This window comes from Aplidium turbinatum, chromosome 4, assembly GCF_918807975.1.
Source record: "Aplidium turbinatum chromosome 4, kaAplTurb1.1, whole genome shotgun sequence".
Classification (NCBI taxonomy): Eukaryota; Metazoa; Chordata; class Ascidiacea; order Aplousobranchia; family Polyclinidae; genus Aplidium; species Aplidium turbinatum.
Window position 1 is genome coordinate 39,730,091 of NC_137475.1, and position 20,065 is coordinate 39,750,155.

The following is a 20,065-nucleotide window of genomic DNA, read 5'->3' on the forward strand; positions in this document are numbered from 1 at the left end:
TAGCTAGTCAGGAAGTGCAAATTTTGGTTTGTATCAGCTACTTGAAAGGAAATATATCAGAAAAAATGACCGAAATAAATAAAAAATGACCGAATTTTTTCAAGTCATTTTGGACAAATGACCGAAAAGTCTCGACGAAAAAAAACAACCCAGCACTAACATAATTTCGGCACAATTGGGATACTGCGAGCAACACAAAGTCTGTTTGATGAAGAACTACCGTATTTTATGGACCATAAGGCGCACTGTCAATAAATTGCTTTGATCAGTTTTTTGTTCATACATAAGGCGCACCGGACCATATACAATAATAGTATCGGTACTGGTTTTGAGTGTAGGCAATACAGCACTACCGCACTTGATCCATACATTAGGCGCACCGGACCATAAGGCGCACCGGACCATAAGGCGCACGATCAATTTATGAGGAAAAAAAGGATTTAAAGTGCGCCTTATGGCCCGTAAAATACGGTAGTCAGAATCGGAATCATCAGTTGCTGTATCGGAGGATGAGGTTGTCGGACTTGTCGCGTCATCACTGGAATCGGACACATCAAGAGGCTCATTGCTTGGCTGTAAATCTACACTGTCTTCGCAATGAAGCGTCCACGTTTTGCTGCTTTCGTTCTTTGATACCCATCCACAGTCCACACGCCTCTTTCGCAGAGCTCCATCAGGGTGTTGACTAAGGAGCAAATCTATGGCTGTGGCATAACGACCGGGAGGAATGTCTAACCCTAACCTTACAAGCGCTCATTTGGCCTCGGCATTTTTATTGTCGACGCTAATGCGCCATTCATGCATCTGCGTCGGCAATCACCTTGGCAATTGCCGGCGCTAATTTCGAAGACTGAGAAACTCTTTTCTTAATTAGAACAAAAATATCGAAAAGTATCGAAATATCGAGTATTTTTTCAAATATCGTTTTGTTTTTTTCAATATCGCCCAACACTATGCTTTACCAGTCAGTCAGAACGCCCCTTCTTCGCATAAACTATGTTACTTGTTTTTTTGTTTTCAAATGACGTTTTTAGAAAAACAAAAATAACTGTGTCAACAAGAAGTGCTTTTATCAGGGTTCGTGTGTTGCAGTCATTGCATTATTTACCACGCATTTTTACAAATTGTTTTATTAGGAAGATTAGATTGCCCAGAATTATTCTGCCAGAATGATAGTGGTGTTCGAATATATAATGGAATTAATAGTGGAATTAAAACAGTACATAATCATAAAATGCGCTATTGTAATTTTAATACTTACAACAATATCACCAAATTATTACACGCTTGAGAATATGAAAATATCTTTCCAATAAAACAAAGAGTAACTGTTCAAGTTAACAAATACAATTTTCAGAGGTCCTTGAAAAAAAATGGTTATAAATACACACATAGACCATACTGTAAATTTAATTTTTTTACAAAAAGCAACTTTTTACGAAAACTTTCCATGTTTTGATCTTCAGAAAACTTGTGTATAATTAAGCTGCTTTTTTAAATCAAAGCTTACTACAAGATGGCAACTCCAAAAGCTCAGCAAAGAAGGTAAAGTAGTATTAAATTGTATTTGTGACCTATATTAAATTAAACATTTAATTGATATGTGTAAGTTTCAATGCATTTTACAACAACAAATATACCGTACTCATTGCTCGTGTAATAATTCCAAGACTCTCTTTGAATAAGGTTACTCTCCTAACATCAAGTTTTATTCATCAAGGCAGTTTTGCCCATATTTCGAAAGCACTTTTGCAATCATTTCCTTTTACTCCATATTAGAATAATCCCATGCACTGTGTCAGATTATTTCACAAGCTGGCTTAAAATCCTATGGGTATTATGGTTCCTGACCACTTGATGTTAACATGGCTTAGTTTGCTGTCGGCATGCGTAATTGCATATCTTTATTTGTTAATAAAGTTGGTAAAAATATTTTATGAGAATGTTTGATGTTGTATTTTTTTGAATATGATTGTGATCAGTCACTTAATAGAATGCATCTTCCTGAAGCATCCAACAATCTTTACATTAATATATAATTCACTTTACTTAATTATTATTTCATTCGACTTGCTCGTCGTCGTTTGTATGAAGCAGAAAGTTTGAAATTCGATTTGATTTGCTGTAATGCCATGATTGATAAACTAGCAATAAAACAGTGTGAAACAAAAATGTTGTGTTGTATTTATTAACTATATATTTACCAGCACGTTTCAACCACCTGGTGTAAGCTTAGATATGACAAAAATACTAGGTCCAATTAAAAGTTACTGATCTCCAGAGACAGAGATGCGGCATCAACACCACTGAGTCCTTCTGTGACGTCCAGGAAAGATGAAAAGGATCAGATGATAAACTTGAACAACCGGATGGCAGTCTATGTGGAGAAAGTTCGATCCTTGGAGACAGAAAATTCTCGGCTCCAAATCCAAGTGTCAAGCTATGAGCAAACCAGTTCTCGAGAAGTAGGTCTTATTGTATAGTGTGTTTCTCAACCTGTGTGTCATGGCACACAAGTATGCCATAAGGGGTCCGCTACTATTCGGTGAGTCCGATTCGGTGAGTTCCTAACCTCTAACCCCTAACCCTAAAACGGCAATGATAATTAGGCTACAGTACCAATTAATTAAAAAAAAAAATTGAAAACATCACTGAATAGAGATCGGACTCACGGAAACGGGCCATTCCGGCCATAAGAGGTGTGCCATGAAAATCTAAAGTTTTTAAAAATAACCTCTTTTCACCAACAGGCGTGCAGTCTAGCCTTTGAGACTTGAATGCTCACTTATTATATTATACTGTAGTAAGTGCCTTGCCGACAAGACAAGGGAATTTACACCATTAAAGTTTGTATAACACTAAAATTTTTTAAAGCACCTTTGTTGTATTGTATTTGTAAGTGTGCCACAAAAACGTTATTTTTTAATTTACTAAAAGCGCCATGTGCTGAAAAAGTTTGAAAACAACTGGTTTGTATTGTACATATATAATATATACAGTATATATTGCAACTAATGCTTTACAATTACATGATAATAATGTCTCTCATTTGCGAAAGAAATACGTCGTTTTAATTGGCTGTTATGAGCATTCCTACTTACAAATTAAAGTCTATAGGCCTACTCTATTATACATATAGCATATGCAATCATCTTTTTAGTTATGCTACGTCTATATATGTACTGTAGTCATCCATCTCGTGGAGTGAGTGAATGAACCAGTGAACTAATTAAAACGTTTTGTCTCCAGAAGAGCTTGATTGCAATATAAAAAAAAATACATGGATGACTGTTGTAAACAAAATGTGTTTTTTATTTAGTTTCTTTTGTTAATTTTGTAACAGAAATGATCACGTATCAAATGGTGCGTATCACATCACACTGTAAGTGAAAACAAACTTTTAAAAAGAAAATAAACACATAATGTTTTGCTTTCATTGCCAGTTCTATGTTTCAATTAGTCTGCAAGAAGAAAAAGGTTCTTCAGTTTGCTAAATAGTAAACATCGTTCATTTGAGTCAATAACTTCCTGTTAAAACGGATGAAGCTTTTTGTTACTAATAGAGCGATAATACCGATTCCCCTTATTGTGTTGTCAAATTGCAAAGGTGTGGTGGGATACTATCATAGCACTTAGCAGTTTAGCTTTTGTTTCTGTTAGGATTGTCTGTAGAACAAAGAAAGATGGTAGAACACAAGTTGTCAAAATTTTTAAGGAAGGTTGATGCATACAATATTTTAATTTATGTATTGTATTCTGATTAAATGTTTACCTACTTTATTAGCTTATTTGCTGTCTTTCATACTGCTAATAGTGGAACCCGTTCGTGTTCATATATTTTTCATTATAAACAAGTCTGTGTTGGAAAATTTACCATCATTCTAGTGAAGAAGAAGAGATGGTTATATTTGAATAAGCATCGTTGAATGTCTTGAGTAGGAAGGAACCATGAACCTATGTAACCACACAATTCTTGACAATATTGAATTGCGCTCACAAGCTGATTTTACGTCAGGTGAGCAACATGAAAGCCATGTATGAAGGTGAGCTCGGAGAAGCTCGGCGACTGTTGGATGAGGTGTCCAAGGAGAAGGCTCAACTTCAAATGGAAGCATCTTCGTTCAAGGAGAAATATGAGTGCGAGAAAAACCGGTAAGTTTATTTGAGAGAAAATAAACTCTTATTTAAACCAGAGTTATAGAGTCAGATGACTTTTGGCGTGATCGGAGTCGGTTAAAAAAACGACTCCGGCTTGATGAAAATCGATCAGCAGTTTAATTTTTGTTTACAATCTTTTTTCAAATTATTGTGTTTTGTTCTGCGTATTGCGCTCTGATAATTTATCAGAAAATAGAACTGTTTGTTCTCAGTTGTAGTGTAAGTCGCCGTTTCGATCACAACTAAATTGAAATTAAATTTGAAAAAAAGAAAAAGGACAAAAAATTTGAAAACATTCCGGCAGCGGTTGGAGCTGGTCAGAAACAAGGCCATGACAACGTGCCGCTTAAAATTTGACTGAAAGTCGATCTGTTAGCAGCGAAAATTGCTAGTATAAGTTGATAGTTTGAGTATTAGTTAATAAATATAGTCTTTGTCTGTATTTTGTGTAATTTTGAGCTACTTTTGTGCTATAGTTTATAACAGACTAGATTTTGGCACTTGTGTTGGAAATCCAAAAAGCGTCTGGCAACACCGGTAATTGGGAAAACATTGTTATTGTTTTAATGTAATTTTAAGAGTTTTACAATGATTTAAGATTCAGTGATCACACTTTGACAATTTAGATTCTCAAAACTATATACCGTATATAAAGTAAATTTAGCTTAAACTTCAAAATCGAAAATGTATCGGTCTTTAGTTCGCACAGTGTCAGCGCCTGTGTATACATAATACAGATCGTTATGGCCAGAAACGGAATGGCCCATTTCGGTGAGTCCAATTCGGCGAGTTCCCTATTTGACGACTTTTTGAATTTTTTTAAAAAATTGTTGGGTATCGTAGCCTAATTGTCATTGCCGTTTTAGGGTTGGGGATTAGGGTTAAGGTTGGGGTTAGGGTTGGATTTAGGGGTTGGGGGTTAGGGTCCTATTTCAATGTTTAGCGACGTTAAAACGATGTAAAAGCGGCAATGATAATTAGGCTACGGTACCCAATAATTTTAAAAAAAATTCAAAAAATTATCGAATAGGGCACTCGCCGAATCGGACTAGCCGAATTGGACTCGCCGAATAGTAGCAGACCCGGCCAGAAATATATCGAGGAGTCGGAATCATATATTTTTTATTTCCCCCTGATTTAAATGTCCACACTATACGGGTTACTATCTTAGTCTCTTTATAAATCGTCATATGAATGTTTGTTCGCAATTACCGTACCGTATCCTTTCAGCACTGTAGTCACTAGTCATAATGATAGTTACACAAACCAATAGCGGTATTGATGGTGTCCACCGTAAGCATTTAAAATTCAAGGTTTCTCTTATAGCTTTACTTACCTACACATAAATAACCATGAAAATCCATTGCAAACTAGTTTACGGTTATGCTGAACGCTAGGTTCACGAAAGTGTTAACTTGAAAGTTTAAGGGACAAAAGCAAAATAACATGTTTAACTTTATTTCATGTTTTACTGCCGAAAAATGTACAATTGTACATCTGTATGAGTTCTGAAATCTTGTTTGATGAAAACATTCTCATTTACCGCGGAGGCTTGTGCATTTCTTAGGCTGCACATCACGCTTCCACGGAAAATTGCAATGAAACAACATGTTAGTTATGCTTTGGTCCCGCCGAACTTTAAACTTTTATGAACCTAGCGCATAGCATGAATGTCGGTCAACTGGTTCTCAATGGATTTACATGGTTTTGAAATTTTCCCTTCGATGTGTGCGACACATTTCTTTTTGCACTTGTGGATGTGAGTGCTACGTCACTTTTAAGTTGCTTTGTTTTGGCGGCAAAATGTCACAATGACGTATCTATAGTAATGGCGGGTGCGCTGTGATGTTGTAAACGAAAATTTGCTTCTTCTGTTTGATATCTTGATGCTCGAATGACCTTGAATCGTTGGAGAACAAACCAGTGATGTCTAATTAAAAGTCTTCGATCTTTGCCTATTGCCACAACAACTTTTTGTGTGACTTATATGCCTAAAGGCCGCAATTAAGTAGCTTTCTATTTATACTGTTGTCTTTCACTCCAAAAGATGTTTTGTTTTGCCGAACGGTAATTAGGAGTGTGACTGCCTATCGCTCATTGATTGGACTTTGGAGGCTCAATTGATCGGATCTTTTATTGCATACATTTTTGTTAACCAACAAGTTTTTCGCAAGTATCCATGATCCTGTTTGATATATACGTTTTTGTTTTCACATGATCAGATAAATTATTGAAATGTTTTCCGTGTGTCACTGTCGTCAGGAAAATAACCGAAAGACAGCGAATCTTAAAGCGATATGTTCTCTTGGCTTTTGTTTTAAGCCATAATCTAAGCTAGGCCTAACCAATTTGAATTTGGAATCTGCTAAAGCCTGCATGTAAACTGTCAGAACTGCACTATTTGCTAGGGTGTGTTTGCAAAACATTGCAATACGTTTTCTTTTGATTTGTCATCTGTCATCTGCTATGTTGCCGCAAAATTATTTTTCCTTCGAAGCTACACTCCTGTGTTTGTATACAATCGATAATAATCATTAGTATGGTAATCATAATCATATAAAAGCTTGAGTTTTTTTGTCTATGCAGACATGTACCGGTACTGTATTTTTATTTTAAGCCACTTACTGTAAACGTATGATAGTGGTGAGTTTTAAGTAAAATATTGAATAGTTATGAAAAGTTTACCTCTTTGCGTTGATGTAAATGAAAACTGAACTCACTTGCCCAACAAGAAGATTACAGTGTAAAACTTCAAGGCGTTCTACTGGTTTTGGGCTTGGCATAGTTGTAGCCATCCATGCCATACCCATTTTGAAAAAGTTGCCCGGTTGGGATTTAGAGAATTGTGCTGCTTCACTGGTTTTGCGCCTTCGCAAAGCGTTGCTTTTACACACTTGTTAAAATCATTTTATGCTAACATTTTATGCTAACACGTGTCTATCGCTGTCAATTCTTGCTACAAATCAGCTGCCGAGAAACATTTTTGACTGATTTCACAAATTTGAATACACATTTTTGTGCAGTGGAGTATTACAGTGACTTTGCTGGGCGAATAGTAGTTTAAAAAGTTTATTGGCCATAACTGACCTTCCTTGCGTTTGTGCATGTTCAAATTTCACATATGTGCAAACTGTTCCAATTGTCGGGTTGTGGCGGTTTGAAAGTCAGTGAACAAGTTTGTGATTAAATTTCGGTTGAAAATCGAATCGTGATTACAAATTTTTGCTGCTGCCATCTAAAGTGGTAGTTCGAATTTGAAGTTTGAAGAGTGCTACTGAAGAAAGTCGCTTCTTTTTGTCTGGTTAAAGCAGTTTTAAACCAGCACATACAAATAGAACAGTCATGCAGTGTTGTACCGTACAATCGCATATGCCTCTGCAAATAAAGAGTGGACACAGTGGTTCTCATAGGTTCTTTTGTCATCTTGTTATGCCAGGTATTTTAGTTTTTCGTATCACATGGAAAGTTAAACGTCAAATAGACGTAAAGTTTGCCGCATAAACTAAAAAAATTTGGCACAAGCAATATGTCGTTTTATGCTTGGTTGACATTAAGTGACGCCCTTTACCTACGCTTCTATCTGGATTTACTTGCCTTGAGGGAAACATGCTTGTTACGCACGACTGCGCTTTTTGTTTCTTTCTTTCTCTCGTTTTCTGTTGTTCTACTCATTTTTGTCACTCTCTTTAAACAAGATTATATTTTGCCGGTTTCCCGCCAATCTTAGATCTACGCAGTGACCTGCCGTTGGCAAGTTGGTATGCTCAGATTACAAACTGTGTAGTTATCGTTGTACTTTCATATCCCTGAACATCAACCATCAATCTTATAAGTGTGCGCAAAGGCCTGTGTTTTGCATTAATTACCCGTCACAAGAATGTCAAACTTTTCTTTTAAATGACTATTATTAATGGAGGACAGGCACATAGGCGTAGCCAGGGGGGGGCGAAAGGGGCCATGGCCCCCCCCAAATTTTCGAAGTTTGGATTCCGAAGTTGAGCCCTTTGTTGAAAATATAATAAAATTTGCAGAAATTTATAACGTTTTCCAAGACATCTGGCTATTAACACCCCAAGGACTTGTTTTAGACACACAGAAAGACACCAATAAACTTTGCAAATCGTAAATCACGCAAAATTTTCTGGATTTAAGTTTCTTTTAACTAATTTGTGGAAGCAATTTCAGAATGGCTTACTCTGTTGGGTTTTTCTGTAGCTGAGTTTTCGGTGTTCTCTAGTTTTAGCCGCAGATTTTGACCGTTTGTGTGTAAGAGCTACCTTTAATAAGTTAATAGCTGTTTATCTGCTAATAAATTTCATACAAATATTACCCTAAAAGTGTTTCCAGAAAGCGCTATAATCCATTTATTTAAGTGTAATTTTGCAAAAATTTTCCGGGGGAGCATGCCCCCGGACCCCCCCTAGAATACGCGTGCCTTCGGCACGCTCTAACCCCCACCAGTTTCATTGTTTCCCCTTGCTCAAGCCACCAGGATACGCCACTGCACATCAGGTGGCGATGTCTTAAATCAAACACTTTGTCGTTCTCTTCAATTCATCAAATATTTGGCCCCCCCCAAATTTTTTTCCTGGCTACGCCACTGGACAGGCACTTCGGTATTACATTTTTTTGCATAGTTGTGCTCTTTGGAATAATCGTGTTCACAGAACAGGCACTTTGACTTTTTATCGCAACTTGTTTTGCACGCAATCCAAGACAAAGGTCCAATTATTTTGACTTCACCTCACGTTTCTACATGTCTGCTCATCTGCTGCTCTACCGATAGTTTAAGGTTCGCGAAGGTTCTTTGTGACGCGTTGCGTTTCATTGTATCATAGTGTATGTGAAATGTTGATTTGATCACAGAAAGATCCGGCACCACGCATTGTTTCGATTGTGTGTTAGAATGTGAATTATACCAATTCATCATATTGTGTTGTTCACAATTTTGTTTTTATATAACTTACCCATTCACTACTTTATCCCATATCTCCATTTCAGTATGAGCAAAAAGTGAAAATGTAGTTACCGGTAGTCTTTGTTTACCTTTTACTTAATATATACGGGTGATTAAGGAGAATATCGAGCTGTTTTTGTGGTTTATATTAGCATTCCATGTTTGATAGCATTCCATGTTTGACGACAGGCATCCTGACACATCCCCGCCAATGTTTACCTAATTCTTTATATGGTCTGCGATCTCTTCTGTTGTGGGTATGGCATAGATCGCTTGTTTTAGATTTAGAGCAATGTTATTTAACGCTTTGACGATTTATGTGACACACAGCAAAGAGTTTTCTCGATGATTTTTGGACCATTTTAGCTCATTCGATAAGCCTTTCGAAAGTTTTGTAGCCTTTTTATTGAGAATAAAAATTAGCTGATGTCAATGTTACATTGTACTAGACATTTAAAGTGCGGAATGGCCCGTTTCGGTGAGTCCAATTCGGTGAGTCCGATTTGGTGAGTCCGATCCCTTAACAGGGGATTTTTTCAATTTTTTTTTAATTATCGGGTACCGTAGCCTAATTATTATTGCCGTTTTAGGGTTTAGGGGTTAGAGGTTACGAACTCACCAAATCAGACTCACCGAATAGTAGCAGACCCTTTAAAGTGATACAAATAATTCAGTGTCATAATACGTGAAGGTTGTAGGCTGGTATGAAATATATTTTTGTGTCTTTTGTTTTTGATTTGTGGAAGCGATTCAAGCCATTTTAGGTGACTCTGGTTTGAAAACAGCCACCGCCTTTTGTCATTTCTGTGAAATTTAATACTGTAGTATAAAAACCACCCACTAGCTACTACTTTGAATACGCACTCAACAAAAAGGTTTTAGTAACTATTGTGATACAAAAACAGGACGCACATTTGGTGCTTTGACGAAAAAGTTACAAAATGCAACGTTGGTAAGGAAAAAGCAAATTTTACATTGTTAAAACTTTAAAAATTTTTATTTTTTCCAAATGGAATGCGTGTTCTCCACAGTCTTCAATGTAATCTACTTAACAAGCTAACAAGTTCTGTCTTTCATCCAAAAAAGTTGGTTAACTGACTTCAGCGGTTCCTTCTGGAATCAAGCACTTGATCGATGTTTGCAAGGGTACAACTCGCTGTGCCGTCAATACTGACAACGCTACAACTTTTCCATTTTCAGAGCGAATGACTTGGCTCATGATAACGGCGTTTTGGAAGGCAAACTCAAGGACCTCAACATTTTGCTGAACGCGAAAGATGCTCAGTATTCTCGCATTAAGAAGGAAAGGGATGAATTTTGTGAAGAACTTGGTATGTACTTGAATAATTTCCCAATTCGGGCATGGAATTTTTCCGAATACGTTTTAATTTAATAACGTATTATACTGTATGTTAGTTTATTGTTATTTATTGTATCGTTTGAATAATCTTTTGTCCCAATCTCGGGCCACTTCATATTCAGATGCACGTGAAGTTGTATAGGCGCTAAGTGTTTCGTTATTTTCTTTATTGCAATATTAAGTATTGTTGTGGCAGCAGAAAACTAAGCTTTTGAAAATCTTTTGTATGAAATGCATAAAAAATGTATTTTATAAAGTAGTTTAATTCCATTAAGTAGTTACTTTTAGCTTGAACGTGAATACGTGATCTTTAAGCTTGGTTTCAACCATGTTTAGAAAGTCTTCGTGCGAAATATGCGGATGTCCAGCAGGAACTGGAAACCGCGCAGCAGATGCTGGAGTCAGAAACGATTAAACGAGTTGACTTCGAAAATAAACTTCAATCTCTTCGAGAGGAATTACTTTTCAAGGAGCGACTTCACCGTGAGGTAGCTTAGCTATAAAGCTTTGCTAGACAGTAAAAGTTAAACAAAAATAATTGTCGATAAAGCTTGATTGGTTCTTATTTCATTCACACATTTGTATCTTTTGCATTCTTTTTCATTTCACCATAATTAATCCTTTCCATATATACATATAACCTTCGATTGCGAATAAAGCTACTTCAACGGCAGGTGCTTTGTCTCTTAGAGAGACATACCACAAATAACATTTGAACATCTAATTTAAGATTAGGTTTTTGTCTTTATGCACTGGCACAGAATCTTTTTGCAAGTAAGTTATATTTGCTTGAATTGTTATTACATCATTCACTACGCTTGTGGGAATAGTTTTGTGCTTCTCACCACCTATCTTCTCAGTGTCAATTTTTATTGCTTATTCAAAACTTTGTCCTTGCCGTTTTAAAATCCAACAGCTTTCGCATTCGATTGAGTTTATTGTATTTTTTTGCAGGAAATCTCGGAAGTACGGAAGCGTCATACAGTTAGCTTGACTGAAGTGGACCAAAAGGTGAAAGTGGATTACGAGAGCAGATTAGAAGCGGCCATCATTGATTTGAGAGAGCAACAAACCGCTGACTTGGAGCAATTGAAGGAAGACTTGGAGGCGCAGTATAGATTCAAGGTAGCATTTTCTTCACTGCCGTTCGATCTCATTACAACTAACGTATCAAAAGTTTCTCTTAACGAAAATACTTAGTTTGAAAGTCAAGGTTACATGGAACACGTCTGCACTCTACTACCACACTAACATTTTTTGAGAGAGTCCTTCAATGAAAGCCATTATTAATCGTTAACAGTGATGTGATTCTTTCAAAGCGACACCAATCCGCTGTTTGCCCAGCATGCAGTCTATTTCTGATGCCCAATATTTATAGATAACCGAATTGGGAAAGCAAATTGATATCGAATGCAAATCTCGTCTTAAAGCTCAGGAATTATCCAAAGCATCGGACATGAAGACGGACAGACTGCAATCCACCATCAGAGGACTGCAGACGCAGGTAGATTTTTTCCTTAAGAATTGTCCGTTTTGTTAATTCAACTAATGCATTTTGCTTCAAGTGTATACTTTATTAATTTTGATTCCATTAAATTGTCGTCATCTCAACTTCTTCTAAGTATTTCTGAACAGGCTTAAAGCTCTAAGCATACAGTATATTACTTTCGAGACTTCTGCAGTAAGCATATGATCTAAGGTGTAACCCCACGTCAGCTAGCTTCTCAAACCTTCAGCAAAATAAATGGCAGATTTGCTTGCAGACCAACACAATGATATAGCTCAAAGACATTTTTTAAGAATAGTGCAGTTTTGTCAGGGAAGTAAATGACCAAAGGTTGTATTTGACGAACTGTTGATGATTTTATGGCTTTTCTTAGGCAGAGTGCATTTTCTGTCGTAGCACACAATCCGACAGCTTGTTCAGAATGTTGACTGACAGTACATGACCTGGTTCACTTTCTTGTGAAGCATGGACTAAGATCTGCACCGCTTAAAAGTTCTTTTTTACTTGACGGGACATTTTAATGCAGCCGTGCTTGAAGGTGTTCATGCAGCGAGAGGAACAGTTGTGTTATTTAGTCAGTTTGTGCTAGATTCTATTCATACGTGTACTCAAAGTATTGCTGCTACCAGGGTATGGAAGAACAGAAAAGGCACTCGTTCATTGTAGAAGCGATAAAGATCGAGGTATTTTAGATTCTCTAGTTAGAGCTACTTTTTGTTGAATTAACATAGTTTTTTTTAGTTACGATGTATTTCTTTTTTTCGGGAAATTACATGGTAAATCGATTTTCTTTGCAGTGTTAAAGATCACTACCGTATTCGAATCCTTGAATAACTTTACAGATAATTCCCAAAGCCCGTCCGGACTTTTTTCTGTATTGCATCTTAATAATTTGTCAAGTTCCGTTTCCCTCTGACTAATCATATTCATGTGACTTCTAGTGAACTTCTAAACATGGCTGTGTGTTGTGTGCTTGCTCCATTCCCGCCAACGTATCACTACGTTTTAGCTGACGTAATTATGCAGTTTTTTTATGATGGCTCAGCTGAAACCACCTTTGGTTTGCTGTCAGCCCTGACGTTTCGTCATCTGCCTTGTCATGTGATCGGTTTTGGAATATTGCTTCTGACTGTCCGGTTTTTCACTGTCCCCTCAGTTGATGAACGGCAGCTACTTTCTACATAAATCGATTAGAATCAGACCTTTATTGCGACATGCCAGAGCAAAGGAAAGCAACTTTTGTATGTACTTGGCCAATGGCCATGATTTACTTTTTTGCCACAAACCTCGTTGTCAATTCATTGTCTAACGCGTTTAATTTGAGAAATGAACTTCACACTAACTTCCTTAATCCTTACAAACTATAATCCGAGATCATGCAATTGTTATATCACTTTAATGTATTTCAATCACTTCCTCGTTGTTTTGTGGTGTGGCTGTCATTGTCTTTCGGCATCACAAAAATTTACAGATTTACAGCCCACGCAACCCTAACAGGCATCGCAAAACTTTTGTTGCATATATTTTTAATCATTCAATTCCGCCTTCCTCAGAACAACAACCTTAACAACCGCGTGCAAGACTTGGAGGGTCAGGTTGAAACGGAGCGTGAGATCCGCATCTCCGCTGTCCTCGTGGTCGAGAAGCAACGGGACGAGGTCCGGGATACGTTGGCGAGGATGGAGAAGGACTACAGTGAGCTGCTGGACATCAAGCTCCAACTAGACCATGAGATTGCCGTCTACCGGAAGCTTCTAGAAGAGGAAGAGGAAAGGTTTGATGACGTCAATAAATCAATGTATTTTTTTATGAAACAACAAATTATCAAATATTATTTTAATTAAAAGGGCGTTTGGAATATAGACGAGTAAGAAATGATCCATAAGGTCATCCCGGGTCAGCTTCGACTGAGCGGATTTTGATTAATTGATTGAGAAATAAGCATGATTCGTGTCCTTTTTAGTCTGCTAGATCACTAAATATGTTTTCACATTGCCACAATATTTCTGCTTAAAGACTATTGAAGAAGCTTGTTGTAAATTCAGTTGAGCATCTTATTAATGCATATTTTATGAAGACTTTTAAAATAGCAAACACGCCACTAGCAAATGAGTCTATTTTTGCATTGGTTTTACGTCTACAGACGTTAAATACCGCATAAAGTTGTAAACGTATCTGGGATCACGGAAGGTACTTGTTGGCACTATACTATCTGTTAGTGCATACATCGATTGCATGAAAGAAGGGTTACACTTAGATCAAGAATTATTTTTTAACTCGCTCGGTTTTGCGTACGTGTGTGGTATTGGAACTGCTGACGCTTGCTCTCTTGTAGTTCGTAGGTTTTGTTGCTAGTTTACGTCAGGGGTCACCACACTACGGCCCGCGGCTTTTAAACTCGCAGCAATCCGGCCCTCAGTGAAAAAAGTTTGGTGACCCCTGGTTTACGTGATGTTCCCTCGTTGACACAACTTGTGCACTGAGTAGATCTATCATCGATGGCCACTGCACTTATGCCGAGATGTGAACCATAATCAGTTAATCCCTTGATTTGTCCACTTCTTTGTTGACCGAGCCTAGTCTGTGTCTAATACCCTTTTACTTAATTGATATCATCACATACATTTTTTGCTTTTACATAAGGACATAACTGAAACAATATTACCCCCAGGTTGAATTTGAGCCCCAGCCAGACTGAGGAGGGTAAGGGACGAACCCGATCTCGTCGGAAGAGAAAGAGGGTCGTGACCCAGTCCGCCGAAGGAGAAGCCAGGGCTAAGAAGAAGGTATCACTGACGCATGGTTGTTTCAAAATTTCGGCTTTTGGAACTAATGACTGTCATTCAGTCCGAAATAGCTGCCGTTTTGCATCGTTTCAACGTCGCTACACGTTAAAACAGAGGTTATCGATCTTTTTTCTCTAGTTCCCATCTCGCCGACTGTCTGAAGATAAGTTCATTCCTTCGTTTTTGATTTTTTTTTTCAAGTCAGATGTTGGGCATTTACCTTGTAGTTTGCCTTTTTCACTAAATTTACCTCCTTGATTAGATGCAATTTGCCCCCGGTTGAAAACCTTACGTTGAAACGATGTAAAAAGGTAACTTTTTCTGCACAGATATTGCCTCAATGAATCAAAATTGAAGGTTTTTGTTGCATCGATGTTTACTGTTCAGTTTGTACACTTAATGCCACTGGGTTCTTTTGAGTTCATTTTATTTTTGCTTTTTGTAGCGATTGTAACTTTTGCTTGCTTTAGTTTTCATTAAGTTTTTCAATATTTTTATTTTCTCTCTTTCATTATCTTTTCAGTAATTTCAAGCATATATACGCAGTCGCTTCCAGTAGCCAACATGGCGACTTGTTTCGAAGGCTTAGTTTACCAAAACCGTCGCACAAAATACGAATAATGTAAAACAAATTGAATTTCCTTTGTTAAGCTTGCAAAGAAATTGTTAAATGCATCTGTATCTCTTTGTCCCTCATAAAATGACTCTTGCAGTAAAGGTTATCAAGCAAAAATTATTTGCTTACCGAATAACTTTTTAAGTTATCCTTCGATTTATCCTCAACAAGTGAGAAAATTTGTAAATGAGGTTTATGTTACTTTCTGTTCAGTGACGTAATCATGACGATGTTTAGGCGTGAACCGAATCGCATCAAACTTTGCTCACACAAACCTATCGCCTCCTTGATCAGGCTTTATATCGTTGTTATTGACCTCCATTTTCGGCTGCATAGCCGAGTGTTGAGAACCCTGGAATGGCAATCGAAAGGGTGCCGGTTTGACACCGCTCAAGAGCATGCTACTGTGTCTTTGACAGGACACTTAATGACATGCCTGAAGGTGGCCACGACATTGGCTTCCTTGCCTTCCCGTCCACATAATCTAATCTAAATCTTAAACCATCGGGTGTAAGCCTGGATACGACAAACAAACAACCTCCATGTTGAGATTTTACGAACTCCGTGCATTCTCATGGTCATCTATTTGTGCGTACCGGGTACCATTAACGTAGTGTTTGCAAACATCCTTGTCCTTCACCAAACGCGACAGGTCGTGTTTCTGCACTCCACTGTCTTTTTTCTAATCGGTGGAAAATGTTTGCTTGACGATCTCTTTCTAATGCCATAGCTTGGTTCCAACAAATAATATTATAATATAATACGATAGATATTATTAAAAACCCATTTCTTCTGATATAACACTGTTGCTTTCAATGTGCTTATTGCCTGCATAGCGAAACTGAGAGGGCAAGGGTCAACGTACAGATGGTCACCAGTTCGACGCTTGTTGAGGGTGCCTTTTTGGAAGGCAATCAATTACAGGGTTAAAGGACGGAAAGGTTAATTCTTTTTTCCTTCGGGTCCTTTTTATACAAATCCTTAGCACCAGACTTGTACCTGGAGCTGTTAAACAATGACCACTTTGCTTCGTTCGCTCAGGAGATGACGTCATCGATGACGACAACGACCTACACGATCGAGACTGACTCGAGAGTTGAGAAGACTCAACGACGGGCAGAGGTAGGAAGAGAGGATGTGTTACACCAGCAGGTATATCTGCGCCAGTGGGAAGAGCATGCAATATGCGATCATAATTCGTGCTTTTAGTGTTGGAAGCATTCCCTGGTGCTGATATTCATCCAAACAAAAAAATTGTTGTTTAAAAAAAAAATTCAACTAGCTATACTAACTTCTAGATTTTAGAATAAGTTATTTTATTTCTAAACAAGCCCGATTTTTTTCTGGTTTTTCAATTCGCTTGTGACAAAAACTTGGCTGAGGAGAACAACACTTTTTATTGAGGCGCAAAATTTGTCTTTTACTTTTTCCTACATGTGCATCACAAAGTTAATACCGCCGCTTAGTGAATTCGACTTATCTTACTTAAAACGACATTTGTTTTCTTGCACAGCATCATAGTTGGTTGGCTAAATATCGAAAGCTAAAAGTAACATCGGATTAACCATGGTATGAACTCCATGGTATCGACATTCTTCCTTTGTTTCAAACCAATCTAGCCACTTTAAATATAATTTGATACCACGTTTAAGTTACAACAAGCTTCTTCACGCTTTTTGGTTTTTTTCTCTGCTTTAAAAAAATTGTTATGGAGGTTTCTGTTTTTGCAACTCCGCAATGAAAACAACTCCTCATTTGATTTGCACGATGTAGGTTTCAGTTCAATATTTCTTGCATGATCAATTGCTGACTATATGTTTCTGCGGTTTAAGTTTAAATCTTCGTCATCAGGCATCACTAAACTTTTTGTTGAAGTTTCAGTTCTCTAGCGAAGTTCATACATAGTATGCTACAGTACACATAACATTGTGAATTTCAGCATGTTAATAAGAAAAATGATGATAATCCTTCACCAGGCATCTGATTCAAAACACTGGCAGTTCTGAATAGAACCCACTGTTCAACAAACATTGAACTGTTCATCGTCAGGGTCACCTGCTCCAATCGCTTATTACGTTGCTGTATGCTGGGAAGCTATGGTGAACGAAGGCAGAAGTGTTGCTGTTAATACAACAATGTTAACATTTGTTTGATTGAATCTTTGTCCTCGAACTGAGGAAGCTTTTTTGAGAGCAGTTTCGCATACTTGTAGAGGCTTTAAGCCACTGACGCAGGCCCAGTCACCGAGTTTGACAGAGTGAAGTTTTCGATTGTTGAAGTGTTGTTGTCTGTGAATTATTCCATCTAGCAGGTGCCGCTGAATGAAGAACTTTTGAAATGCGTTGCTCAAAACACACACCTCGAGAGTCGAACCAGAGCCGGTTAATATTGCAGTTTGTTTATCGTTCACAAAGTCAACCGCTTAACCGCGTCCTATCAGAGTATTAAAAAATCCGTACATCTCATCCATTGCTTAATGCTGAACACCAATTAAGTTAAGTTTTATGTGTTGTACAAACAGGCTGACCCGTCCCCAGAAGGCACCAACTCCTGCCTGGTCATGTAGTCTGATCAAGATAAAGACGGTTGCGGCGTGGACTATGATGCAAGCTTGATGGCTGTGTTGGACTTAACTTTTATATTTTTACGACCACCTAACCTCCCAACTTCTTAGGTGTAAAAGTATTTTTTACTTGTCTCGGGGCCAGTTTTTGTCTTGTTCACTCAGCAATACTGGACTTTTTACATTAATTCAACGTCTACAGACGCTGAATCAATGTAAAATGACCGATTTTCTATGCTGGCTGACGAAACGCCATATTGGATAGAGACATTGGCGTCATTTACCAGTTTACTGGCACGAACATCTACCTAGCTAAATCGTCATTTTTTACATGGATTCAACGTCTAGAGATGTTAAATCAATGTGAAAATAAGTGATTTTGTTCAGTGAGCACGTGACGTTTGGTGGTCTTGCTATCATTAAACTAACATCACAATGTTATAATTTGTGATCAGCTTTTTGTTGCAAAAAATTGGCTACAAATCAAGCGTTTCTTACATTGAGTCAATGTAAAAACGGTTGATTGGTTGTAATGGGAGAGAAAAATACAACTTGTGTGTGCTACTGCTGGCTGGACATTTTTAGCTTGTAAAATAAACTTTTTTTGACTTTAGTTGAATAAAGATTGTCCAGATAGAAAATACTCATGCAACCTGCCTTAAAATTTCGAAATTTTGGATCACATGTGTAAATAACCGCAGCGTCGCTTAAAGTATAGCTGCCAAAAAGTTGAGATTTCTTTTGTGTTTCAATTCTCAAAGCAAAGTCTTCCGCTGTGGGCTAGCTTCGAGAATTGCATTAGCTTAATTTCTTGTTTAAATTGTATTTCATTCCTCACAAAATAAATGTAGTATAAAAACAGACACGTTTGTAACACCACCATAGCACGACTGTATGCAAAGGCTAAACCTTTGTTGAGAAACCCCTTTTAGGAGTGTACATATATTTTGAAATTGTGTAAATATTTTTCCAATGCATGCTTTTTGTAGTTGATTGTTTCATGGCTCCCACGCCAAAGACACTGCTATTCAATTATTGTAACTGTCGGTGGCAAGTCTTTAGCGGTTTGTGTCATGCGAGGTTAAGGGCAACCAAAACGGGCACACTGATCATGTTTTTTTCTCAAAAATGTGGAAAAAGAGCTTATCCTGGCCCCGCCCTGCTTCCTTGTCACGTGTCCTAGTTAATTACCGCATGGTGGCGATATCTTAGAGATTCAGATCTTTTGCCGCATCTGCTGTTTAGTTTGCTTTGAAACACGGAGCCATTGTGTTTACGCCTCACCTTAACGCTACAGAAAAAGTGTTCGCTACAAAGTTATCACGGTACCACAGAAACGTTAACTCTTGTGCTTGTAGCTTAAATACGTAGTGGATACAAATCAAAGGTTTTTCCACCGGTAAGAAATATGTAGATTTGCAAATAGATTTGAAAAGTTTTTGTGGTTACTAGCTTAATTATGTGGTTATTTAAACCAAACCTTTGGCTTGCATAGCTGTCTTCAAAGCATAACACTCAACAAAAGCAGATGGTTCAGCGCTGACTTGTTTATCACTCAATACTCGTCACATTATCATCGTTGATCTCATCGTTTTGGTGCATAAAGTGAAAATTTCTTGTCGGTGAATATCAGTATTTTGATGAAAAAGTGAAACTCGGATGTATGTGTCCCGACAGCAAATCAATCGTTTTTTACTTTGTAGTGAATCAATGTAAAAAATGTTTGATTTGCCGTCTGGGTAGTAGTTGTAATTTGAAACGTCTCGTTACTAACTCGGCAGTTCTTGCTTTTTACTGCATGTTGTGTGTATCATTAGCATCACGCCACTTACGCATTTGCTTTTCATGTAATTTCACTCAATATAATCACTTCTTTTGTGGGCTTGTCCGTTCTTTTCAAATAGATGCAGTTACGCCAGTCGGAAAGTACATGGCGTCCTGTACTTAGGCTATTATTTTCTAGCACTAGTTGCAACGTTCATCTGATGAAAGTAAAAGTAACATCAAACAGGTTGATGTATTGCTTCACTGACGTTTTGCGCACCATGACACTGCGCATCCTCTGAGCGAATAATGTGCAAAATAAAATTTACAAAGTTATATACTGCAGTGCGGTTG

General features: G+C 37.6%; 1 protein-coding gene across 4 annotated transcripts; it reads left to right on the forward strand.

The window, feature by feature from the left end:
* The first annotated feature begins 1,464 nt into the window (after positions 1–1,464).
* Positions 1,465–19,825, forward strand: LOC145768758 (prelamin-A/C-like). Of its 4 annotated transcripts, none has more exons than XM_082580343.1 (12): positions 1,465–1,545; positions 2,282–2,465; positions 4,016–4,152; positions 10,316–10,446; positions 10,812–10,963; positions 11,430–11,600; positions 11,854–11,979; positions 12,612–12,665; positions 13,536–13,756; positions 14,654–14,768; positions 16,426–16,536; positions 17,906–19,825. In XM_082580343.1, the coding sequence occupies exons 1-12, from the start codon at positions 1,517–1,519 to the stop codon at positions 17,948–17,950; spliced, it is 1,476 nt and encodes a 491-aa protein (XP_082436469.1). In that variant the 5' UTR covers positions 1,465–1,516; the 3' UTR covers positions 17,951–19,825. The 4 variants fall into 4 exon arrangements, with proteins under 4 accessions (XP_082436469.1, XP_082436470.1, XP_082436472.1 ...); XM_082580344.1 differs by having other exon boundaries at positions 16,426–16,506; XM_082580346.1 differs by lacking the exon at positions 16,426–16,536.
* Positions 19,826–20,065: the final 240 nt, after the last annotated feature.

Coding starts and splice junctions, on each gene's coding strand:
- LOC145768758 (XM_082580343.1), top strand. CDS start 1,517: ATGGCAACTCCAAAAGCTCAGCAAAGAAG. Junction 10,447..10,811: donor TGAATTTTGTGAAGAACTTG/GTATGTACTTGA, acceptor AACCATGTTTAG/AAAGTCTTCGTGCGAAATAT. Junction 16,537..17,905: donor AGGATGTGTTACACCAGCAG/GTATATCTGCGC, acceptor TTGTACAAACAG/GCTGACCCGTCCCCAGAAGG.